Source organism: Triturus cristatus, chromosome 7, assembly GCF_964204655.1.
Source record: "Triturus cristatus chromosome 7, aTriCri1.1, whole genome shotgun sequence".
NCBI classification, from domain to species: Eukaryota; Metazoa; Chordata; class Amphibia; order Caudata; family Salamandridae; genus Triturus; species Triturus cristatus.
This window is the reverse complement of record NC_140590.1, coordinates 742,075,114-742,095,342: the sequence shown is the minus strand read 5'-3', so window position 1 is coordinate 742,095,342 and position 20,229 is coordinate 742,075,114. Positions and strand designations below refer to the sequence as shown.

The 20,229-nt window shown below is 48.4% G+C and overlaps 1 protein-coding gene across 3 annotated transcripts in view; it reads right to left on the bottom strand.

Annotated features, from left to right (window-relative positions):
- Positions 1–20,229, bottom strand: part of CYTH1 (cytohesin 1) — a 765,922-nt gene that overhangs the window by 376,338 nt on the left and 369,355 nt on the right. For all 3 annotated transcript variants that reach the window (XM_085617468.1, XM_085617467.1, XM_085617469.1), the window contains exon 3: positions 11,858–11,922. In XM_085617468.1, coding sequence (XP_085473594.1) covers positions 11,858–11,922 — 65 coding nt within the window. The remainder of the gene's footprint in view (positions 1–11,857; positions 11,923–20,229) is intronic.

The following is a 20,229-nucleotide window of genomic DNA, read 5'->3' as shown; positions in this document are numbered from 1 at the left end:
TCCTGGGGACCTCTCCGCGGGCGGTCCAGTCTTCGCCCTCGACGTCGAATCCCTTGACGTCGACGACGTCTGCGTCACCATCGGCAAGTGTGAGGTATGCCGTTCTGGTCTCGACGCCGGTCGTGGAGACCTCGATGTCGATCTCCTCTTCTCTGGCACCTGACGTCGGCTAGATGACCTCGACGTCGGCCGTGTCTTCGACGTCGACCTCTCTCGCCGTCGACTGGGCGACTTCGACGTCGACCTCTCTCGACGTCGACTGGGCGACTTCGACGTCGACCTCTCTCGACGTCGACTGGGCGACTTCGACGTCGACCTCTCTCGACGTCGACTGGGCGACTTCGACGTCGACCTCTCTCGACGTCGACGTGGTGATCTTGACGGCGACCTCTCTCGACGTCGACTTCTTGACGTCGATCTTCCTCTCGACGTCGACCTTCTATGTCGCCGAGTGGGGGTAACCATCGACGGCGACCGGCCCACTCGCGGCGGAATGTACGTCGCCGCATCTCTCGACGTCGACCCCCTCGAGGGTGGCGGAGAGTGTCTCGACGTCGACGGAAGCCTCGACGTCGACGGAGACAGTTCAGATGTCACCAGACTAGCAGCCTTCGAGCCCGAAGGGCCGCCTCTCGACGCCGACTTACTTTTGCGCGGCGGAGACTCTTGATGGTGGGATGAATCCCTTGACGCCGAAGTTCTCTGCCTCTTCGCCGGCATCCTCGACGTCGACGGCGAACCTCTTGGACTCCTGGTCTTCTTGGAGCCCGGGGAGCTGGTATGTCGCCGTTTCTGTACTTGCGTAGCTGAAGAAGGTGGTCTTGATGAGGAATGCTCGCCTTCACGACGGCTTCGTTCCTTCTCCAGTCTTGCATGCAGTTTAATGCGCTCTCTGTCCCTCAGAGTGCGCTTTGAGAACTTCTGGCAGTGGGGACACTGGTCAGGATCGTGTTTTGATGGTAAACACACAATACACACCGAGTGTGGATCCACCAGTGCCATTTTATTACCACAAGAAGGGCATTTCCTAAATAAAGGAGACATTCTGACTGGAAAAAAATTGGAAAATTCACTGGAACCAGCAGAATTAGCCCTTATAAGCCAGAAAACGTCGAAAAAAGCTAGAAAAAGCTGTAATTCAAAATTTCAGTCAAAAAACTGAAGAGCTCAAGCTCCAGGATCCTCACAGAAGGAGCCGGAAAAAAGAACTGGCCCAACTGTCACCTGTAGTGCATCATGGGAGCAGGGGGTCACGGGCAGGCCTTAAAGGCACGGTCCCCCTACTCTAATGCCTTAAAGGCAAGGTGTCAGTTTTCTTGGATTCTTGATACTCTACTGCAGCCTACTGGCGAATGCCTACAATTACATGTTGCTTTATGGCAATAAAGCAGTGCTGTGTTATAATTTGCCTGATGCTTCCTTTTTTCCTTACGGGTTACGGGGGCACTACTATGCAAAAATATGTAATTTACAGCATTGCCATGTTTTGAACATTATTAGGCTGCATTTATATGTTTTCACATATGTATATATATATATATTTATATATATGTATTTTCTATATGCTCCGGGATCCCGCACATGGGCGGGGATTATTCATAGATTATGACTATTGATGAGTATCCCCTGGATGAGAATGGAAGCGTTGCTTAAGAGTTTCCCTTCAGTAATAAGCAACTCTGCTCCTTCCTTAAACTGATCTGGGAGGTGCTGTAGCAGTGTCTCTAGGGTATCATAATGCGCCCTGTCGTATCGAGCCAGAAGTGCCTGAGTGTTGGCAATTCTCCAGATGTTAGCTGCCTGTGCAGCAACTCTTTTCCCTGAAGTCTCCAAGACCTTAGACTCCTTGTCAGGGGGAGGAGCATCACCCGTTGTCTGTGAATTGGCTCTCTTCCAAGCATTGGACACCACCAATGAGTCCAAAGGCAACTGGCCTCTTATGTAGGTAGGGTCCACAGGAGCTGGCCTATATTTTTTGTCAATTCTAGGGTTTAGTACTCTCGCCCTTGTGGTCTCCTTAAAAATGTCATTAGCCGGTTTTAGGACCCCCTTCAGCATGGGCAGAGTCTTAACAGATCTTTCTGAGATAGAGAAGGTATCCATCAGAAAATCATCCTCAATAGGATCAGTGTGGAGCTGTACATCATGATTTTTAGCTGCTCTCTCAATCAAGGCATTGAAAGCAGCAGTATCCTCAGTAGGAGATGATTTTACCACATATGCCTGTGTGTCTGGAGCAATATGTGGGTCCCCTGTACCAATATCGTCCACCCAAGGTTGGTTTTGATCTTCAGGGTCAGTGTCCACAGGATAAGTGTCCTCAACATCACCAGCATCCCCTGCATCCACATCAAATTGTGTGGGTGAGAATGACTGAGGCTCCTGGTCATAATAGTGAACATGTTCTTCTAGAACTGGTGACGTGGTCCTCTTCTTCTTCAATGGAATTTTGTATGGCTCCATTGATTTCTCTGGCAGTATCTTCCTTTTATATATTGACAGTCTACCAGTCTCTGCATCGATAAACTGCCTTGGCTCCTCATCTTCCTGAGGTACTTCGACAGCTCTCTGTCCCATTGGCATTCCTGTTGGTGCTTCGACAGGTTTCTTCGGGTCGACCCCTGTTTGCGGCTCGAGACCCTTCTTTGCGTCGAACATCTTCGGTCGTACCGCCGGTGGTAGTCCGAATTTTATGTGCGTCGACGCGATGTGAACTGTGCTGACCGTCTTCGGCTGCGGGGGTGCGTTTGCGCCGAGCATGGAAGCCGTGTCGTGGATGCGGAGTAAAGACTCCGACACCTTCTTCTTTAGGAAGGGAGACGGTGCTGTTGAGTCGACACGTTCCGTCGATACCCTTTTGGACGTGGTATCTAACCCCGAACCAGACGCCGTGTTCTCGACACGAGGACCGGGATGGATCGGCCGTCGCGAGGCGCTCTGTATTTTTGTGTCGACGATCCTCGGCGCCGATTTTTTCGGGTCGGCAACCTTGACCTTGGTTGTTGGCGCCGCCTTCGGCTCGACGTCCCCATGAAGTCTCTGTGCGTCGACGGCCTTCTTTTGTTTGTTCGGCTCCGAGGGCTTCGAGGCCTTGTTGCCGATGAGAGACTCTTTCACTTTCGGTTTCGAGGTAGGTGCCTGTGCCTTCAGTTTCGATTTCGTATGATCGAATGATGGCGCTTTCGATACCGATGGCTCTTTAGGGTAGTTCGTAGCCGGGCCTTTATGTTGGGCTGTAGAACGAGAGGAATGATCTTGGGTAAGGCCTTGTGGCGATCCCTCGACCTGAGCCTTATCGAGTGCCTCTCTGGGCCCTGTACCGACATGTGGGCCTAGCTCATCTTCTGAGCCATCTTCCTCGGCCCCAAGGGCCTCCTCGTCGTCTCCTACCTCTTCGACGACACCATCTTCCTGTTCGTCTACTATACGCTCGTCTTCGGCATCGTAGTCGGATTCTCGCTCCGAAGCCGGATCCGAGAGCTCCCCCCGAACTTCAAGGTCCACGACCTCCTCATCTTCTGTCCCGAAGATGTTGTCTGGGTTCGGCGTCGCTTTCTGCGCCTCGAGCCGAGCTGCTCGACGAATGCGAAGGGTCTTCTTCGATCGAAACCTGGAACACGCCATACAGGTGGCTTCGTCGTGGTTTGGAGAGAGGCACTTGTTGCACACCGGGTGCACGTCGAAGCGAGCATACTTAGCGTTGCAAAGAGGGCAACGCTTAAAGGGGCTATTCGATGACTTTGGTTCCATCGTTAATGAACTACTCGAGAACGCCCTCGACAAATATACTTGGCGCCGAACGAAAAACAATACCGACGAATGTAAAGGCCTAAATACTCAAAGAGCTAAGATTAGGATATCCAAACCCAATGGCGGAAAAAAACAATCTAAGGATGGAGGGGATGCCCATGCGCACTGTAGTCCAGGGGAGGAGCCACCTATCTCGTGATACTTCGAAGACTCTTCCAGGACAACAATGTGCAATCATCCGGACCCAACACTAGGCGGCGATCTATGCACAGATATGAATTCAGCAGCCCACATGCCTCGAACGGTGGTGGATTAAACCCAGATCAGTTGACTGGGGGTGAGTGCTTGTAATGTTCAACACTCCGTCCATCATTTCCTTTGGTTTTGCTTTGGAGTAGTTTGACCATTAGAGGGTGAGTGCAGATCACTATTACTTTGTGTAACTAGAACCTGTGCAGCTGTCTTTAGCTAGAACTACTCTTGCTTTGGGATTAACTGCGCAGCACTACATCTCTCATGTAATGTATTCCTCTCAGGCATATAAACACCCAGTACATGTGCTAACCGCACATGTACTGCACAGTGCTGCTCCATCCTTGCACTGTACAGGCACACATACAACTAACACAGAGCCACTACTGCTGAGCTATGCAGCTCTCCACACCCACTTGATGTAGACCAAGGGTGAGTTAAGCACACAGCTGTAGAACTTTTAAGAATGTGAGCGAGCCTGTAAGCCTCACTCCAGGGACACAGGGTAAAAAGGGTCCACTTGACTACTACACGGTATAAGGCCACCACCGCGCTATGCTGCTTCACTTCTGGTGAATGTAATAGCCTTCCACCAATACGAGGGTAGCGCTTTAGGGGCCCCTCCTTGGTCCAACAAGACCGCAATCCATGAGACAGGCCTCGACCTGGCGCACACGCAAGATCCGTGTTCGCCTACCACAAAAAAAAAAAAAAAAAAAAAAATTGGGATTAGAAATCCAGACAACCGTACATTTAGGCACTCAGGGCAGGGCTACACATCTATCACCTTTCTGTCCCCCCCCCCCAAAAAAAAACACAGAAAAAAGATATACAAATATCTAAATGGAAAATGCTACTTACCCAGTATGCATCTGTTCTTGACATATAGAGCTGTGGGGTCATATGCTTGTGCATAGATCGTCCTCTAGTGTTGGGTCCGAATGTTTGCACTTTGTTTTTGTTCAAAGAGGTCTTTCCAGTCACAAGGTAGGCGACTCCTCCTTTCGGTGACAGTACGTATGTGCATCGACTCCATTCTTAGATTGTTTTGCCATAAAGGGTGATGATGGAGTTAGTGAGAGTAGTAAAGAGAGATGTCCATGTATATAGTATCTAATTAAGATATTAATGCAACAGGTAAAGGTACCCGGGGAGGCGGGTGGGTGCATAGGACTCTACAGCTCTATATGCCAAGAACAGATGCATACTGGCTAAGTAGCATTTTCCGTTCAAGGCATATGAGCTGTAGATCATATGCTTGTACATAGACTACATCGCAGTTATCTCCCAAAACGGTGGCTACCCTGTAGATGTTGCAGTGGTCTGAAATAGTGTACGGAACACTGCCTGGCCCACACTAGCTTGCTGTCTTGCGAACACATCCACACAATAGTGTTTTGTGAATTGGTGTGGTGTAGACCATGTTGCAGCTCTGCAGATTTCATCTATGGGTATATTTCCTAAGAATGCCATAGAAGCCCCCAGTTTACGTGTAGAATGCGCTCTAGGGAGAGTTGTTAATGTGCGTTGGGCTTTAATGTTACATATTTGAATGCACTTAACTATCAACCCTGCAATACTTGATTTTGATACTGGATTGCCTTTATGTGGTGGAGCAAAAGCAACAAAAATTTGCTTGGTTTTCCTGAAAGGTTTTGTTCTTTCCATGTAGTATAGTAATGCTCTTTTGACATGTAAGGTGTGAAGAGCACGTTCTGCCACTGAATCTGAGGGAAGAACACAGGCAACTCAACAGATTGGTTGATATTAAAGGCAGAAATAACTTTAGGCGAACATTTGGGGTTAGTCCTTAGAACCACTTTGTTTTGGTGTATTCGTAAAAATGGCTATTGTATGGTTAGTGCCTGATGCTCACCCACTGTTCTCAGAGATGTGATGGCTATGAGGAAGGCTACTTTCCAAGTGAGAAATTGTTGTTCACATTTTTGCAATGGCTCAAAAGGTGGACCCATGAGTTTTGTAAGAACTGTGTTGACATTCCACACTGGAGCAGGTGAAAGTCTGGGTGGAATGACTCGTATAAGTCCTTCCATAAATGCTTTAATAGCAGGCACTCTAAAAAGAGACAAATGCTGTCTATTTTGTAGATATGCAGCTATTGAAGCAAGATGTAAGCTTATAGATGTGCACGCTAAATTGGACCGCTGTAGATGTAGTAGATAGCAAATTAGGTTTTGAATTAAAGCATTTAGCGGATTGATTTTGTTGTTGTTACAGTAAATTACAAACCACTTCAACTTTGCTGCATAGCATACCCTTGGGGTAGGGAGTCTAGCCTCTTTGATAATATTCATGCAGTCTGGCTTAAGATTAAGATAACCAAACTCTAGGATTTCAGGTGCCAGATCGCAAGGTTGAGATGACTGGGATCTGGATGTCTTATCTCCATGGTTCTGAGTGAGAAGATTGGGAGTAAGGTGCAGTTTTTGGTGAGGAGCTACTGACAGGGTTGTGAACCAGGGTTGACGGGTCCATGTGGGAGCAACTAGGATTAGTGTCAGGGACTGCTGTTTGAGCTTCTGAACCACTAATGTAATGAGGCGTAAAAGCGTAAGCAAATATCCCGGACCAATTCATCCATAATGCATTGCCTTTGGACAATGGGTGTGGATACCTGGATGCGAAGTTTGGGCATTATGAGTTTAGGTGGGTGGCGAACAGCTCTATCTCTGGGAAGCCCTCACGTTTGGAAGAATGGGAGGAGAACTTGAGGGTGGAGTTCCCATTCATGGATCTGCTGTCGTTGACAACTGAGCAGTTCTGCAATCTGGTTGTTTACTCCTGGGAGGTGTTCTGCAAGGAGATATATTTTTTGATGTATGGCCCATCTCCAGATGCTCTGGACTAGCTTTGAGAACTGGAGAGAGTGTGTCCCCCCCTGTTTTTGTATGTAGTACATTGCTGTCATGTTTTCTGTGCAAATCAAGACAGCTTTGCCTACTAGATGAAGCTGAAAGGCTTTCAATGCTAGAAAAATTGCTAGCAGTTCCAGATGGTTTATGTGGAGTTGTTTCTCTTGCAGACTCCACATGCCCTGAATGGTATGTTTTTGAACATAAGTTCCCCAACCAGTGAGCGATGCATCTGCCGTTAGCACTATTTGTGGAACCGGGTCGACGAATGGCCACCCCTTGGAAAGATTTTGTATGTTCCACCACTGCAGAGACCGATGGGTGCGGCCATCCACCAACACTAGATCTGATAACTGACCCTGAGCCTGACATGCTAAGCATTCCTGTAGGGGACGCATTTGGAGTCTTGCGTAAGGAACGATTAAAATTCAAGATGCCATCATTCCTAGCAATTGCATGAACACTGGAGCTGGTAATGAGTGTTGAGGCTAAAACTGCGATATTAGAGTCTGCATGTTGCAGATCCTGAGTGGGTTGGGACACACTAGAGCTTTCTGAGTGTCTATTGTGGTTCCTAGATACACTTGTGTGTTGGAAGGTTGAAGATGAGACTTTGTTAGGTTTACAGTGAACTCGAGGTAGTGAAGCAGTTGGACTGTTTTTCGAGTGTGGCATAGGCAGCTCTGTTGCGAACTGGCTAGGTAGGGGAAGACGTGACTGTGCTGTCGTCTTAGATGAGCCGCGACTACTGCCAGACACTTAGTGACAACCATGGGTGCTGTAGTTACTCCGAATGGGAGGACTTTGTATTGATAATGTTGGTCGTACACCACAAACCTGAGGTATGTGGGGTGAGCGGGGTGAATAGGAATATGTAAATAGGCATCTTTAAGATCCAGAGTGGACAGGAAGTCACCTTGCTGAAGGAGAGGGAGAACCTGTTGAAGTGTGACCATGTGTAAGTGGTGTGATTGGATGTAGAGATTCAGTTGTCTGGGGTCTAATATAGGTCTTAAAGAGCCATCCTTCTTGGGAATTAGGAAGTAGAGGGAGCATACTCCGGTCCCTTGGTATTGTAATGGGACTGGTTCTATAGCTTGTTTTCCTAGGAGAGATGGAACATCTTGTTTTAGGAGTGAGAGATGTTACAGTGACATTGCATGTGGTCTTGGAAGGATATTTGGAGGATTGGCTGGAAGTTCCAGGCAGTAACCATATTGGATAATTTGCAGTACCTATTTGTCTGAAGTGATGGAGTTCCAGACAGGGAGAAATTGGGAGAGACGTCCCCCGACAGGAGTGGAATGACCGGGGGTACGGGGTGGAAGTCACTGTTTGTTGCTGGTGGGAGAAGAGCGTGTGGAGTTGCCTCTGCTTCTTCCCTTACCATTGTTCCCTCTAAAACCTCCTCTGAAATAATCTCTTGGGGAGGGTGATTGAGTATTACCCTTGTAAGAGGAGGAGGTAGTCTTGGTGGATATTTTTCCAGAGAGCGACCCCTATAAAAGGAGGGGTGAAAGAAACCCCTATTGGTGGAGGACTGCAAAGCCCCTATGGACTTTGCGACCTCTGTATCATTTTTCATTTTCTCCAGCGAGGTGTCAACTTGCTGGTCCAAAGTGATGTTCCTTATCAAAGGGTTGGTTAAGGATGGAGGTTTGCACCTCAGGTTTGAAACCTGAAATTCTCAACCAAGCATGCCTGCAAAAGAGTACACTGGTGTTAATTGTACAGGCTGCTGTGTCTGCCACATCTAGGGCACAGCTGATAGAAGTATTTGTAATGAGCTTCCCCTCTTGAATAAGGTCGTTAGCCTTAGTCTTGTGTTCGTCAGGTAAGAACTGCATGAGTTTCTCTAACTCATTGTAGTGAGTCCTGTCAAAACGAGCCAACAAAGCTTGAGTATTGGCAATACACCAATGGTTAGCTGCTTGTGAAGCTACTCTTTTGCCTGAGGCGTCAATGAGCTTGGACTCCTTATCCGGAGAAGGAGCTTCACCTGACGTTTGGGAGTTGGCTCTCTTGGGAGCATTAGAGACTACAAGAGTCTAAAGGTAACTGACCTTTAATGTATGTAGGGTCGGTGGGTGCGAGCTTTTAGTTTTTTCTCCACCCAAGGAGTAGTAATTCTTGCCCTGACAGAGTCTTTGAATATGTCCTCAGTGTGTTTTAACATGCCTTCGAGCATAGGTAATGTATGAGTGGCTCTGTGAAAGGAGTTAAGGGTCTCAAAGAGGAAATCCTGCTTTAATGGCTCTGAATGTAACTCCACACCGTGATATTGAGCAGCCCTATTAAGGATTCCAACGTACCCAATGTTATTATCTGGTGGGGAGTATCTGGAGGGGTACAAATCTGGATCATTATCTGGATCTAGATCACTGTGATAGTCCTGCCAAGGATCAGTGTCCTGTGGGGGATCTTGATTGCCATCCCCATCTCCATCCCCATCATCTTGTGGGTTAGGTGAAGTTGGTGGTGGTGGTGAATTTTCAGGTGAAATAAGTAAATTGGGATCAGTAGGAGAAGTAGGTGGAATGTAAGGAGGAGAAGGGTTAGTATCCACACTTTTCCTGTTCAGAGGAATGTGGTAGTCCTCAGGTAGGTCTAATTTCCTCATTTTTGGTAGAGTGGCCTGAATATGCCCTCTATCAGGGTGAATCACTAACTTTTTCTGTTTCGGATCCGAAATGGAGTGATCGGACCAAGGCTCTTCCAACGGAGTCTCTTTATCCATGGTTGCCTGTTTCTGCGTCGACTGTTTCAGCTCCAAGCCTTTTGGCGCCGGTGGTGTCGGCTTGGACTTCTGTTTTGGTGCTGAAGGTGATGGGTTGGCACCGAGATGGGGTCGGATTGAGCCCCAACCAGAAGGCTTTATTTTAGGTTTCGGGCGCGAGGGCTGGGCGTCGTAAACTTTTTGACGGTGCCGACCTTGGCCCGAAGGCAGAGGAAGGACCGTAGCATTTGTCGTAGGTTGTTGGTGGGGCAAGGGGTTGTCTTTACTCAAGGTACGCTGACCCGGAGTAACTTGCTCCTCTTCTTCGATGTCGGCCTCGGACACGGAGATTTGTTGTTTTTCTTCGGCTCCTTGGAGTCGGAATCTTCGCCGAAGATGTACGGTGCAGAGCTGCTTTGCTGTTGCGTCTTGTGACGTCGAGCCCGACGATCACAAAGTCTTTTTCGTTCTGAACGATCGGCACGCGTCGCAGTCTTTCTCATCGTGTTCCGAGGACAGGCAGAGGTTGCACACTTCGTGCAAGTCGGTGCGTGGAAATTTAGCGCGATACCCGGGACATAACTTGAGGGAGTCCGTTCCATCGACTGCTAGAGCTAGAGAATGGGAAACCGCGATCGATAACAATACCGTCAAGGGTATGGATTGCGCGTCGAATGGGTCCGAGAAACGATGCCGAACCGGAGTGCAGCAATACACATCCGAACCTGATTGTGGAAAAAACAATCTAAGGACTGAGCCCATGCGCACTATCACCGGAAGGAGGAGTCCCCTACCTCGTGACTGGAAAGACTTCTTCGAACAAAAACAAAGTGCAAACATCCAGACCCAACACTAGATGGCGATCTATGCACAAGCATATGATCTACAGCTCATATGCCTCAAACTGTAATTTTAATTGGAAGGTTAGAGAGTTTCAAAATTTGATTTATTTCCTAAAGACAAAGTGATATGACACGCTCTAACATATTGCTTTGTCTTTTTCGCTCCTAATGTATGCTCTTTTGGCGGTTGCATACTAATGCTTTAATTAAGGTCATCAGTTGGCCATACTTACTGTTTGCTACGCTTGAGCAGGTCCCATCAATGAAGCGAATGTTATCAACTTCATTTATAGATTCCAATATCAAATTCATCCACATTTACAGATTGTTTTAACATTTATATTTTTATCCTTATACACTCTATTAATCTGCTAAAAGTAAATGTTTCAAACAGTCGCATGGAAGGTGTTGAGGACTTCAAGTTAACAACCACTGCACTAGAACAAACCGTGTGTGACTGCCATACTGCGTCCCACATCTCTCAGTCCCTCAAATACTATACAGGAGCTCAGAGCTCTAAATGGCTTAAGATTAGGAGATAACCCTAGACGTGACTAAACTGGAACATCACAACATAGGAGGGCACAAAAATAGGACAATTACAGCGGCCGATGATCACAACCCCACATGTGGAAGTGCGAAACTGTGCCAGAACAAGTGGGTGTATTCATAGCAAACTGGAAAAATCTTTGTAGTATACACATATGGTATTTATTATGCAAAATCCAAGTTCAAAGGTCAGAGGTGATACTTAAAACTATAACATGTGCATTTGTAAAGTGCACTTTCACCCCTAGAGGGGCCTCATGGTGCTGAATAATAGATGTTTATTGTTACCCAACAAAACAAAGGATGAGCGGCTGAATGGACCCGCCGTGATTTGAACCTGTTGCAATGAGGTTGAACACAGGCCCCTGCAGTGGATGCATTAGTACACTAAGCCACCATACCCTGAATCACTAAAACAAAGACAGTTGTAAGGCACAGCCAGCACGTTTTCGCCCCTTATCGGCTTGCAAGCCTGGGACGTTTTCAACGCTGTTAGGTTAATTTACAGAAAACTACAAAGAGAATGTGTACAAAATCCCCAAACAAACATAGTTAAAAAAACGTGTGAGAAATTGCAAATATTCCCAAATTTGGTTATCCAATTTCCACATTGTGAAGAATACAATCAGTAGTTCCCCATTCCCAAGGACAAGTGGCAATATAATCATCCCCATTGAACACAGATAGGGCAAACAATCAGGATCCATCCCCCTCCATTCTTGAAGCCGACATGGGGAAGTCACAGAGCCCAAGATACCAACACTTGGAGATCGCAACTTCATAGGAAAATCAGCAACCTGTGGCCCACCTCATCTACCGTATAGGCCCTCCCACTCCACAGTAGATACATGAGGACCCACAGGTGCATTGCTCACCTTTCTTCTGTGGAACCCAGATTTTCAATCTCACTTGTAACTTCTGCTATCTCATCCTTGAGCCGCTGCAGAGAGAAGGAAATACGTTTCAATACAAACATGGGGCTTGGATGAAATAAGAGCAGTAAGCAACCTATGTGGGATGTGATGATGCAAATTAATTTGGAGGCGAGGGGGGAGGAAGAAGGCAAATGTAGGGGAGGAAGATGTAGCAGGAGCGGAAAGGGAAAAGGGGCATGGGAGCAAAGTAGGAGTCAGTGGTTGAAGGCGGGTATACCTCTCTTTTTGACTCGGCCTGCAGTTGGACACGTAAGTACACCAAAAGCGATGGGCAAAATCATATTTAACTCTGTTTTTTAGAAAACGTATATTGGTTTATGTGAGGAAGTGGATGCTTGCCACACCCAAGAGTGTGGCATAAATTGATTATCTTGACCGCCCAAAGTGTACATCATTTAGTCGGATCGAACCGTCCAAGACAGGTGCTTTCTCAACAAATGTTAATGGGACTCAAAGAATTAAAACAGATCCAACGCGCCAACGATGGGGCTAGACAACAGTTTTCTTGATAAATAAGAGACTCACATTTTGAAACAGTGGTAAACAAAATGGCAAGCAATTATTATAAACCATATTGATACACCGGGCAAGAACAGATGAACGCAGAGGTGTAAATCACAAAAGTCTGTACATTAATTGAACATAGGCAACTGTTGCAAAACACTAAATGCAGACATACACATTAACAACTCCAAAAAAAAATGTCCGTTTATCATTTTCATTCTTTCACACAAAAATGAATATTTTCATTCTTTCACACAAAAATGAATATGCTACTTACCAGTATGCATCTGTTCTTGGCATGTAGGGCTGCTGACATTCATATCTGTGCATAGATCGCCGCCTAGTGTTGGGTACGGATGTTTGCACGTTGTTGTCCTGGAAGAGTCTTCGAAGTATCACGAGATAGGGGACTCCTCCTCTGGACCACAGTGCACATGGGCATCCTCTCCATCCTTAGATTGTTTTTCGCCATTGTGGCAGTGATGGAGTAGATACAGTAAGTGATGACCATGCTATACAGTAATTCTGAGTGCTGCAGCCGCTACAGGCGCCGGGGAGGAGGGTGGGCGATATGAATGTCAGCAGCCCTACATGCCAAGAACAGATGCATACTGGTAAGTAGCATATTCAGTTCGAGGCTTGTGGGCTGCTGAATTCATATCTGTGCATAGAATACATAGCTGTACCTCCTATTAGCGGCGGCTACCCGTGCCAGCTGCAGCAGTCTGAAAAAGAGTTTTGAGAACAGCCTGTCCCATAGCTGCCTACTGTTTTGAGTGTACATCTACACAGTAGTGTTTGGTAAATGTATGGATAGTGGACCATGTGGCTGCTCTACATATTTCCTGTAAAGGAATGTTTCCCAAGAAAGCCATGGAGGCCCCTAACTTCCGTGTTGAGTGGGCTCTTAGGGGAATCGTTAATGTGCGTTTAGCTTTTAGGTAGCAAATCTGAATACATTTAACGATCCATCTGGCTATACCTGCTTTGGAAATAGCGTTGCTCTTGTGTTGTGGAGAAAAGGCAACGAAAAGTTGTTTTATCTTCCTAAAGTCCTTAGTTCTGTCTATATAGTACATGAGGGCCCTCTTTACATCTAGTGTATGGAGCATTCTCTCAGCGACATTCTGTGGATTTTGAAAGGAAACAGGCAGTTCGATAGTTTGATTCATGTGGAACTGCAATATTACTTTAGGCATGAATTTGGGGTTGGTACGTAGTACGACCCTGTTTATGTGAACCTGAATGAATGGCTCTTGAATGGTCAGTGCCTGGAGTTCACTAACTCTTCTTAACGAAGTAATTGCTACTAGGAAAGCTACTTTCCAGGTGAGGAATTGAATCTCACATGAATGGAGAGGTTCAAAGGGTGGACCCATCAGTCTGGTGAGGACCAAATTGAGGTTCCACACAGGTGCTGGTGGGTGTCTTGGGGGAATTACTCGTTTGAGTCCCTCCAAGAAGGCTTTGATGGCAGGCACTCTGAATAAAGAGAGGTGCTGCCTGTTTTGGAGATACGCTGCTATTGCGGTTAAATGGATACGTATTGAGGTGTATGCCAGATTGCATCGGTATAGGTGTAAGAGGTAACAGATTATGTTTTGAATGGATGCGTCCAGCGGGTTAGTGTCATTGTTGTTACAATAAATGACAAACCTTTTCCATTTAGCCGCATAGCAAGCTCTGGTAGTGGGTCTTCTGGCCTCCTTGATGATATTCATACAGTCAGGTGGCAGGTTCAGGTAGCCAAACTCTAAGACTTCAGGAGCCAGATTGCCAGGTTCAGCTGTTGCGGATCTGGGTGCTGAATTTCGCCATGGTTCTGCGTCAAAAGCGCGGGTTTGATCCGCAGCCTTTGATGCGGCACCACTGAAAGTTCTAGAAAGGTGGTGTACCATGGTTGGCGTGCCCATGTGGGAGCAACTAGGATGAGTGTCAGCGAGTGTTGTCGCAGTTTGTGTGCCACTAGCGGTATTAATGGCGCTGGGGGAAAAGCGTACGCAAATCTGCCGGACCAGTTCATCCATATCGCATTGCCCTGTGACTGCGGATGTGGGAACCTGGCGGCAAAGCTTTGGCATTTTGCGTTTTCGTTTGTGGCGAATAGGTCTATCTCTGGATGACCCCACTGTTGGAAGTACGGTTGGAGAACTGACGGATGTAGCTCCCACTCGTGCATCTGGTGGCTGTGTCTGCTGAGCAGATCCGCCATCTGGTTGTCCTTGCCGGGGAGGTGTTCCGCCATGAGGAATATGTCCCTCTGAATGGCCCACTTCCACATGCTCTGAGCCAGATGAGACAACTGTGGAGAGTGTGTTCCTCCCTGCTTCTGTATATAGTACATGGCAGTCATGTTGTCCGTCCGGATCAACACGACTTTGTTGCACAAGTGTACTTTGAATGCCTTCATGGCTAGGAAGATTGCCATCAGTTCCAGAACGTTGATGTGCATCTTCTTTTGTTGCGTCGTCCATAGTCCCTGCACTGTGTAAGTGAGTACATGAGCTCCCCAACCCTGGAGAGAGGCGTCCGCTGTCAGTATTATTTGTGGAACAGGCTTTTGGAACGGTCGGCCCTTGCAAAGGTTTTGTGGATTCCACCAATGCAGAGAGTTGTATGCCCGACCGCTCACCAACACTAGGTCTTTTAATTGTCCGTGAGCCTGATTCCATTGACGTGCTAAGCACTCCTGAAGCGGGCGCATATGTAGTCTCGCGTGCGGGACTATGAAAATGCAGGAGGCCATCATGCCTATCAACTGCATGAACACTCGCGCAGGAAGGGAGTGTTGAGGTTTGAACTTGGAGATCAGCAGTTGCATGCTGTTGATCCTCACTAAATTTGGCTGAGCTGTGGCTGCCAGAGTGTTTATGGTCGCGCCCAGGTACTGTCGTACGTGTGCGGGTTGGAGATGTGATTTTGGGTAATTTAGTGAGAATCCCAGACTGTGAAGAAGGTGAATGGTGAGGGACATGTGGCTGGCACATTGCTGGGCTGACTTTGCCTGAACAAGCCAGTCGTCCAGGTAAGGGAAGACGTGAATGTGTTGTCTCCGTAGATGTGCCGCCACCGTAGCAAGGCACTTGGTGAAAACCCTGGGTGCTGTTGTCACACCGAAGGGGAGAACTTTGAATTGATAGTGCTGATCCTGAATAGTGAACCTGAGATATTTTTTGTGTGATGGGTGTATGGGTATGTGGAAATACGCATCCTTGAGGTCTAGTGTGGCTAGGAAGTCTCCCTGACTGAGCAGCGGGAGAACCTGCTGTAGGGTGAGCATATGGAAATGCTCTGAGAGAATGTAGTGGTTGAGGGGTCTCAGGTCTAGTATAGGTCTGAGTGACCCGTCTTTCTTTGGGATTAAGAAGTACAGAGAGTACACCCCTGTCCCCTGCTGGTTGACGGGCACGACCTCTATTGCACCTTTTTGCAGCATACTTAGCACTTCCTGCTGCAATAATGCTAAGTGCTCTACGGACATAGGACGGTGCTTTGGCGGTATGTTCGGTGGAGTGGAGGTTAATTCGAGACAGTAACCGTGCTGGATAATGTCCCTGACCCACCTGTCTGTGGTGATGGCTTTCCTTGTGGACAAGAACCGCTGGAGTCTCCCCCGACAGGTGTTATGTGGTCGGGGGGAAGGGAGAGGGCGTCACTGTTTGTTTTTGGGGGAGGACCTGGTGTTGCCGTAACCACGTCCTCTGCCCTTGGTGCTGGAGCCACGATATCCACCTCTGTTGGTTTTATCGTAGGTACTCTGTGTGCCCCCCTTAGTGTATTGCTGCTGTGACCCCTGGCCTCTAGCTGCTCCTCTATTCCCGGGGTGACGAAAGGAGCCACTACGAAATTGCTGCGTCTGCAGAGCCCCCATTGATTTCGCAGTGTCCGTGTCTTTTTTAATTCTTTCAAGGGTAGTGTCAACCTCAGGGCCGAATAAGTAGTCGGGGTTGACTGGCTGATTTAGGATGTTGTTTTGGATCTCAGGCTTGAATCCTGAGATTCTCAACCATGCGTGTCGTCGTAACATGACGCTGGTGTTGATTGCCCTTGCTGCTGTGTCGGCGGCATCAAGGGCGCACTTGATGGATGCATTGGTAAGGAGTTGTCCCTCCCTGATGAGGAGCTCCGCTGCCTCTTTGTATTCGTCTGGCAAATGCTGGAGTAGTGATTCAAGCGCGTCGTAGTGTGAACGATCATAACGGGCCAGGAGTGCCTGTGTGTTGGCAATGCGCCAGATGTTTGCGGCTTGCGCTGCAATTCTTTTGCCCGAGGTCTCCAGCACTTTGGACTCCTTGTCTGGGGGAGGAGCATCACCTGTTGTCTGCAAATGGGCTCGTTTGCGAGCGTTAGCAACCACCATGGAGACCAGAGGTAATTGACCTCTAATGTACATAGGGTCTCCGGGTGCAGGTTTGTATTTTTTTTTCAATCCTGGGTTTTAGCACCCGTGCCCTAGTTGTTTCTTTGAAAATGTCCTTTGCAGGTTTGAGAACTCCTTTTAACATGGGCAGAGTTTTGACAGTTCTTTCTGAAGATGCGAAAGTGTCCACTAAGAAGTCTTCTTCAACAGTGTCAGAATGGAGTTCTACACCATGATTGGCGGCAGCCCGTTCTATGAGGGCATTGAAGGCAGCAGTGTCCTCTGTGGGAGATGTTTTGGCGCTGTAAAGCTGCGTGTCCTGGGTATCTGGTGTGGTACCCTGATCTGTAGGGTCATCCCATGCCTGATCTGGGTCCTGCAGAGGCTCATCAGGATCGACATCCCCAGGGTAGGTGCTATTATCTCCCATGTAGTCCTCTACTGCGTCCGTCTCCGGAGGCGTAGGAGAAAAGGACTGGGGATCCTGATAGGAGGTTTGTAGGCGTTCATACAGAACTGGTTCCGACCCAGCTGGCAATTTGTGCTTGAGAGGTATTCTGTAAGAGTCCAGTCCTCTCTCTGGTGTGATCTTCCGCTTGCGGAGAATTAGTTTACCAGTGTCGGCGTCGATGAATTGCGGCTGTGAAGGCTCAGAGTCTGTGTGTCCAGTAGAGGGGGACTGTGTCTGGCGGACACGTGTTCGGATCTCGAACATCTTCGGCGCCGTGGGCGGCGGCAAGCCAAAGGTGATGTTGGTTGGCGCCGCGGGTGTTTTCGGGGCCTTGTGCGTGTCGGGGCCCGACGTGGATCGGAGGGCCGCCTGTTCTCTGATGCGTTGCAACGAGGCCGCGACTTGTTGCACTGAGAACGCAGAAGGCTCTTTGGAGCCGGTCGGCAACGTGGAGGTAGGCGTCGACTGCTTTGTAGCCATGGGGTCAACGATCCGAAGACCGGTATCGACGGTCGATGGAGTCGACGACTTGGCGTGTGCCAATGTCTTCGACGTGGACGCAGATGGAGCGGCCATTTTGACTTTGGTGGTCGGGGCCGATGGCTTCGGAGCCGGAGGCCGAGGCGCTTTGGAGGGACCGAGGGCCTTTTTCTTCGGGTCGGTGCCGATATCCGCCGCAGTGAGTTTGGCGCCGAAATCCCTTTTACTGCGTTAGCGGGCGTCGAAGGAGTGGAGGGCTTCGAGGCCTTCGAGCTGATTACAGCCAGTTTCACTTTCGGTGGAACTGGTGCGACGATTGGTTTCGGTTTCGTTGAAGGGAATCCAGTCGTCTTCGTTAATAATGGCTCCTGCGGGATGTTCGAGGCCGGGCCCGAAGAACTTTGAGAGTGATCTCGGGTAAGGCCCGGAGGCGATCCCTCGACCTGAGCCTTAGAATGACGCACTTTGACGGCCTCCGTATCGACGGGTGGGCCTGGCTCCTCGCTGGAGCTATCTTCTTCGGCCCCAAAGGCCTCATCGTAGTCTCCTACCTCGTCGATTACTTCTTCCCTTTGAAAAAGCACTTCATCGTCGTCTTCCGATCGGGAATCGTGTTCGGAAGCGGGGCTGGAGTTTACTTCTTCCACGCTCTCTGCGTCCTCGGTGCTGAAGATGTTGGCCGGGGCAGGCGCCGATTGCTGCGCTTCCAATCTCGCCGCCCGTCTATTCCGGAGAGTCTTCTTCGATCGGAATCGGGCACAGGCCATACATTTCGACTCATCGTGATCCGGTGAGAGACATTTGTTGCATACCGGGTGGACGTCGATGTGAGGGTATTTAGCGTGGCATAAAGGACACCGTTTGAATGGAGCCCTCGATTCCATCGTCGATGTAAGTTCGATGTTAGGACCAAACGGATCCGAAAGGCTGGAAGAAGGTTCTAAACTAATAAACAAAGTAGTCGATACCGAACGGGAACAGTACCGACGAAAACTAAAGGCCTTTTGGCCTTAAACAGAATTTTCCTAACTTGAGCTAAGATAAGCACATCCGAACCCAATGGCGGAAAAAAACAATCTAAGGATGGAGAGGATGCCCATGCGCACTGTGGTCCAGGGGAGGAGTCACCTATCTCGTGATACTTCGAAGACTCTTCCAGGACAACAACGTGCAAACATCCGGACCCAACACTAGGCGGCGATCTATGCACAGATATGAATTCAGCAGCCCACATGCCTCGAACGATGTGCTTCATTACAGCCAGCTCGTCATAGAAATGCTAACGTGGTTTGTTCAGATAACTTGGACTTTTTCAATTGCATAAGGCACAAGTCACAGCAGACAGGCTACAAGGTCACAGCAGACAGGCTACAAGGTGATTGAAGTTACAGAGGAAACAAATGATACCCAAGACTAAAATAAAAATACAAAAGTGGATAAAAATCTGTGGTAAGATCCCTATTCACTAAGGGTGGTGTAGTCCCACCAAAGTAGTGACCATCATGTGGTCCAGGTATGTTTTCTATCCACAACAAGCAGCTGTCTACATATATGGTATGCACAATGTGGTGCTGTCAGCTGTAGAGAGACCACTTGGCATATTTGTAGACAGGTGATTGTTATAAGAAACTATGGTTTGTGACTCTGAGAACACGTGTTGAATAAGCGTTGGGGCAGAAATGTACCAAGAATGGTATACAGCCTTGAGTGCAAGTGAATCTGGTATCCGGACTTCTATTTTGGCTCTGGTGTTATGCTAAGCTAGAATGTGGATGCCTTGACCAATGCGAGGTTTAGGGCCCTGTAATATGGAGCTCCCGCTAGCCAAGAACTCCAACATGGACCCCAGCATTCATCTCTCTGGAGGGCGGTCGGCGGTCTAGAGGAAAGCCAGCGCCCACCGATGAAGTCAGACGCCGAAAGAAAAGCCAAAAGGAACGAGGAGCCGAGAGATGAAAGAAGAACAAAGAACAGAACAGAAGAGCAGGAGGCGGACACAAGTGCAAAGACTGGACCCAGGACAACGGAGCAGAGTGTCGGAGGAGCAGAAGAAGGCTACAAAGGAGGCCCGTTTCTTGAAAGAGAAAAGGCGAAGTATCCAGACGCCCCAGACGAGCGCAGGACGACCAGATACCACTTGCTGCGGTCCCGGAGGACCGTGGCTCCAGGCAAATCCCCTGGTTAAAATATTTCAAGAGGTTGGCAGGGAGGGGGGTGAAGAGCGAGATAGTGTAAAAGAAGGGGGGGGGGGGGACAACACTCCTATAGGAGCCCTCACTCCTTTCCCTTCACTCTAGTGGCATAAAGTATGCTGGTGATGGTAGTACTTTCTAATCAATAAGACCATAAGACTGACCACATTATTATTGTTCTGTTTTTCCTCTTTTTCCCTGGGACGACTGGAATGCTCACTGAACCCGAGAGAACCAGGAAGAAGGGGAACCTGACGTGAATGCCCTCCACTGGAACCGGGACTAATAGAGACTGTCCTATGTTGCCCTCATTTCTATACTCCTA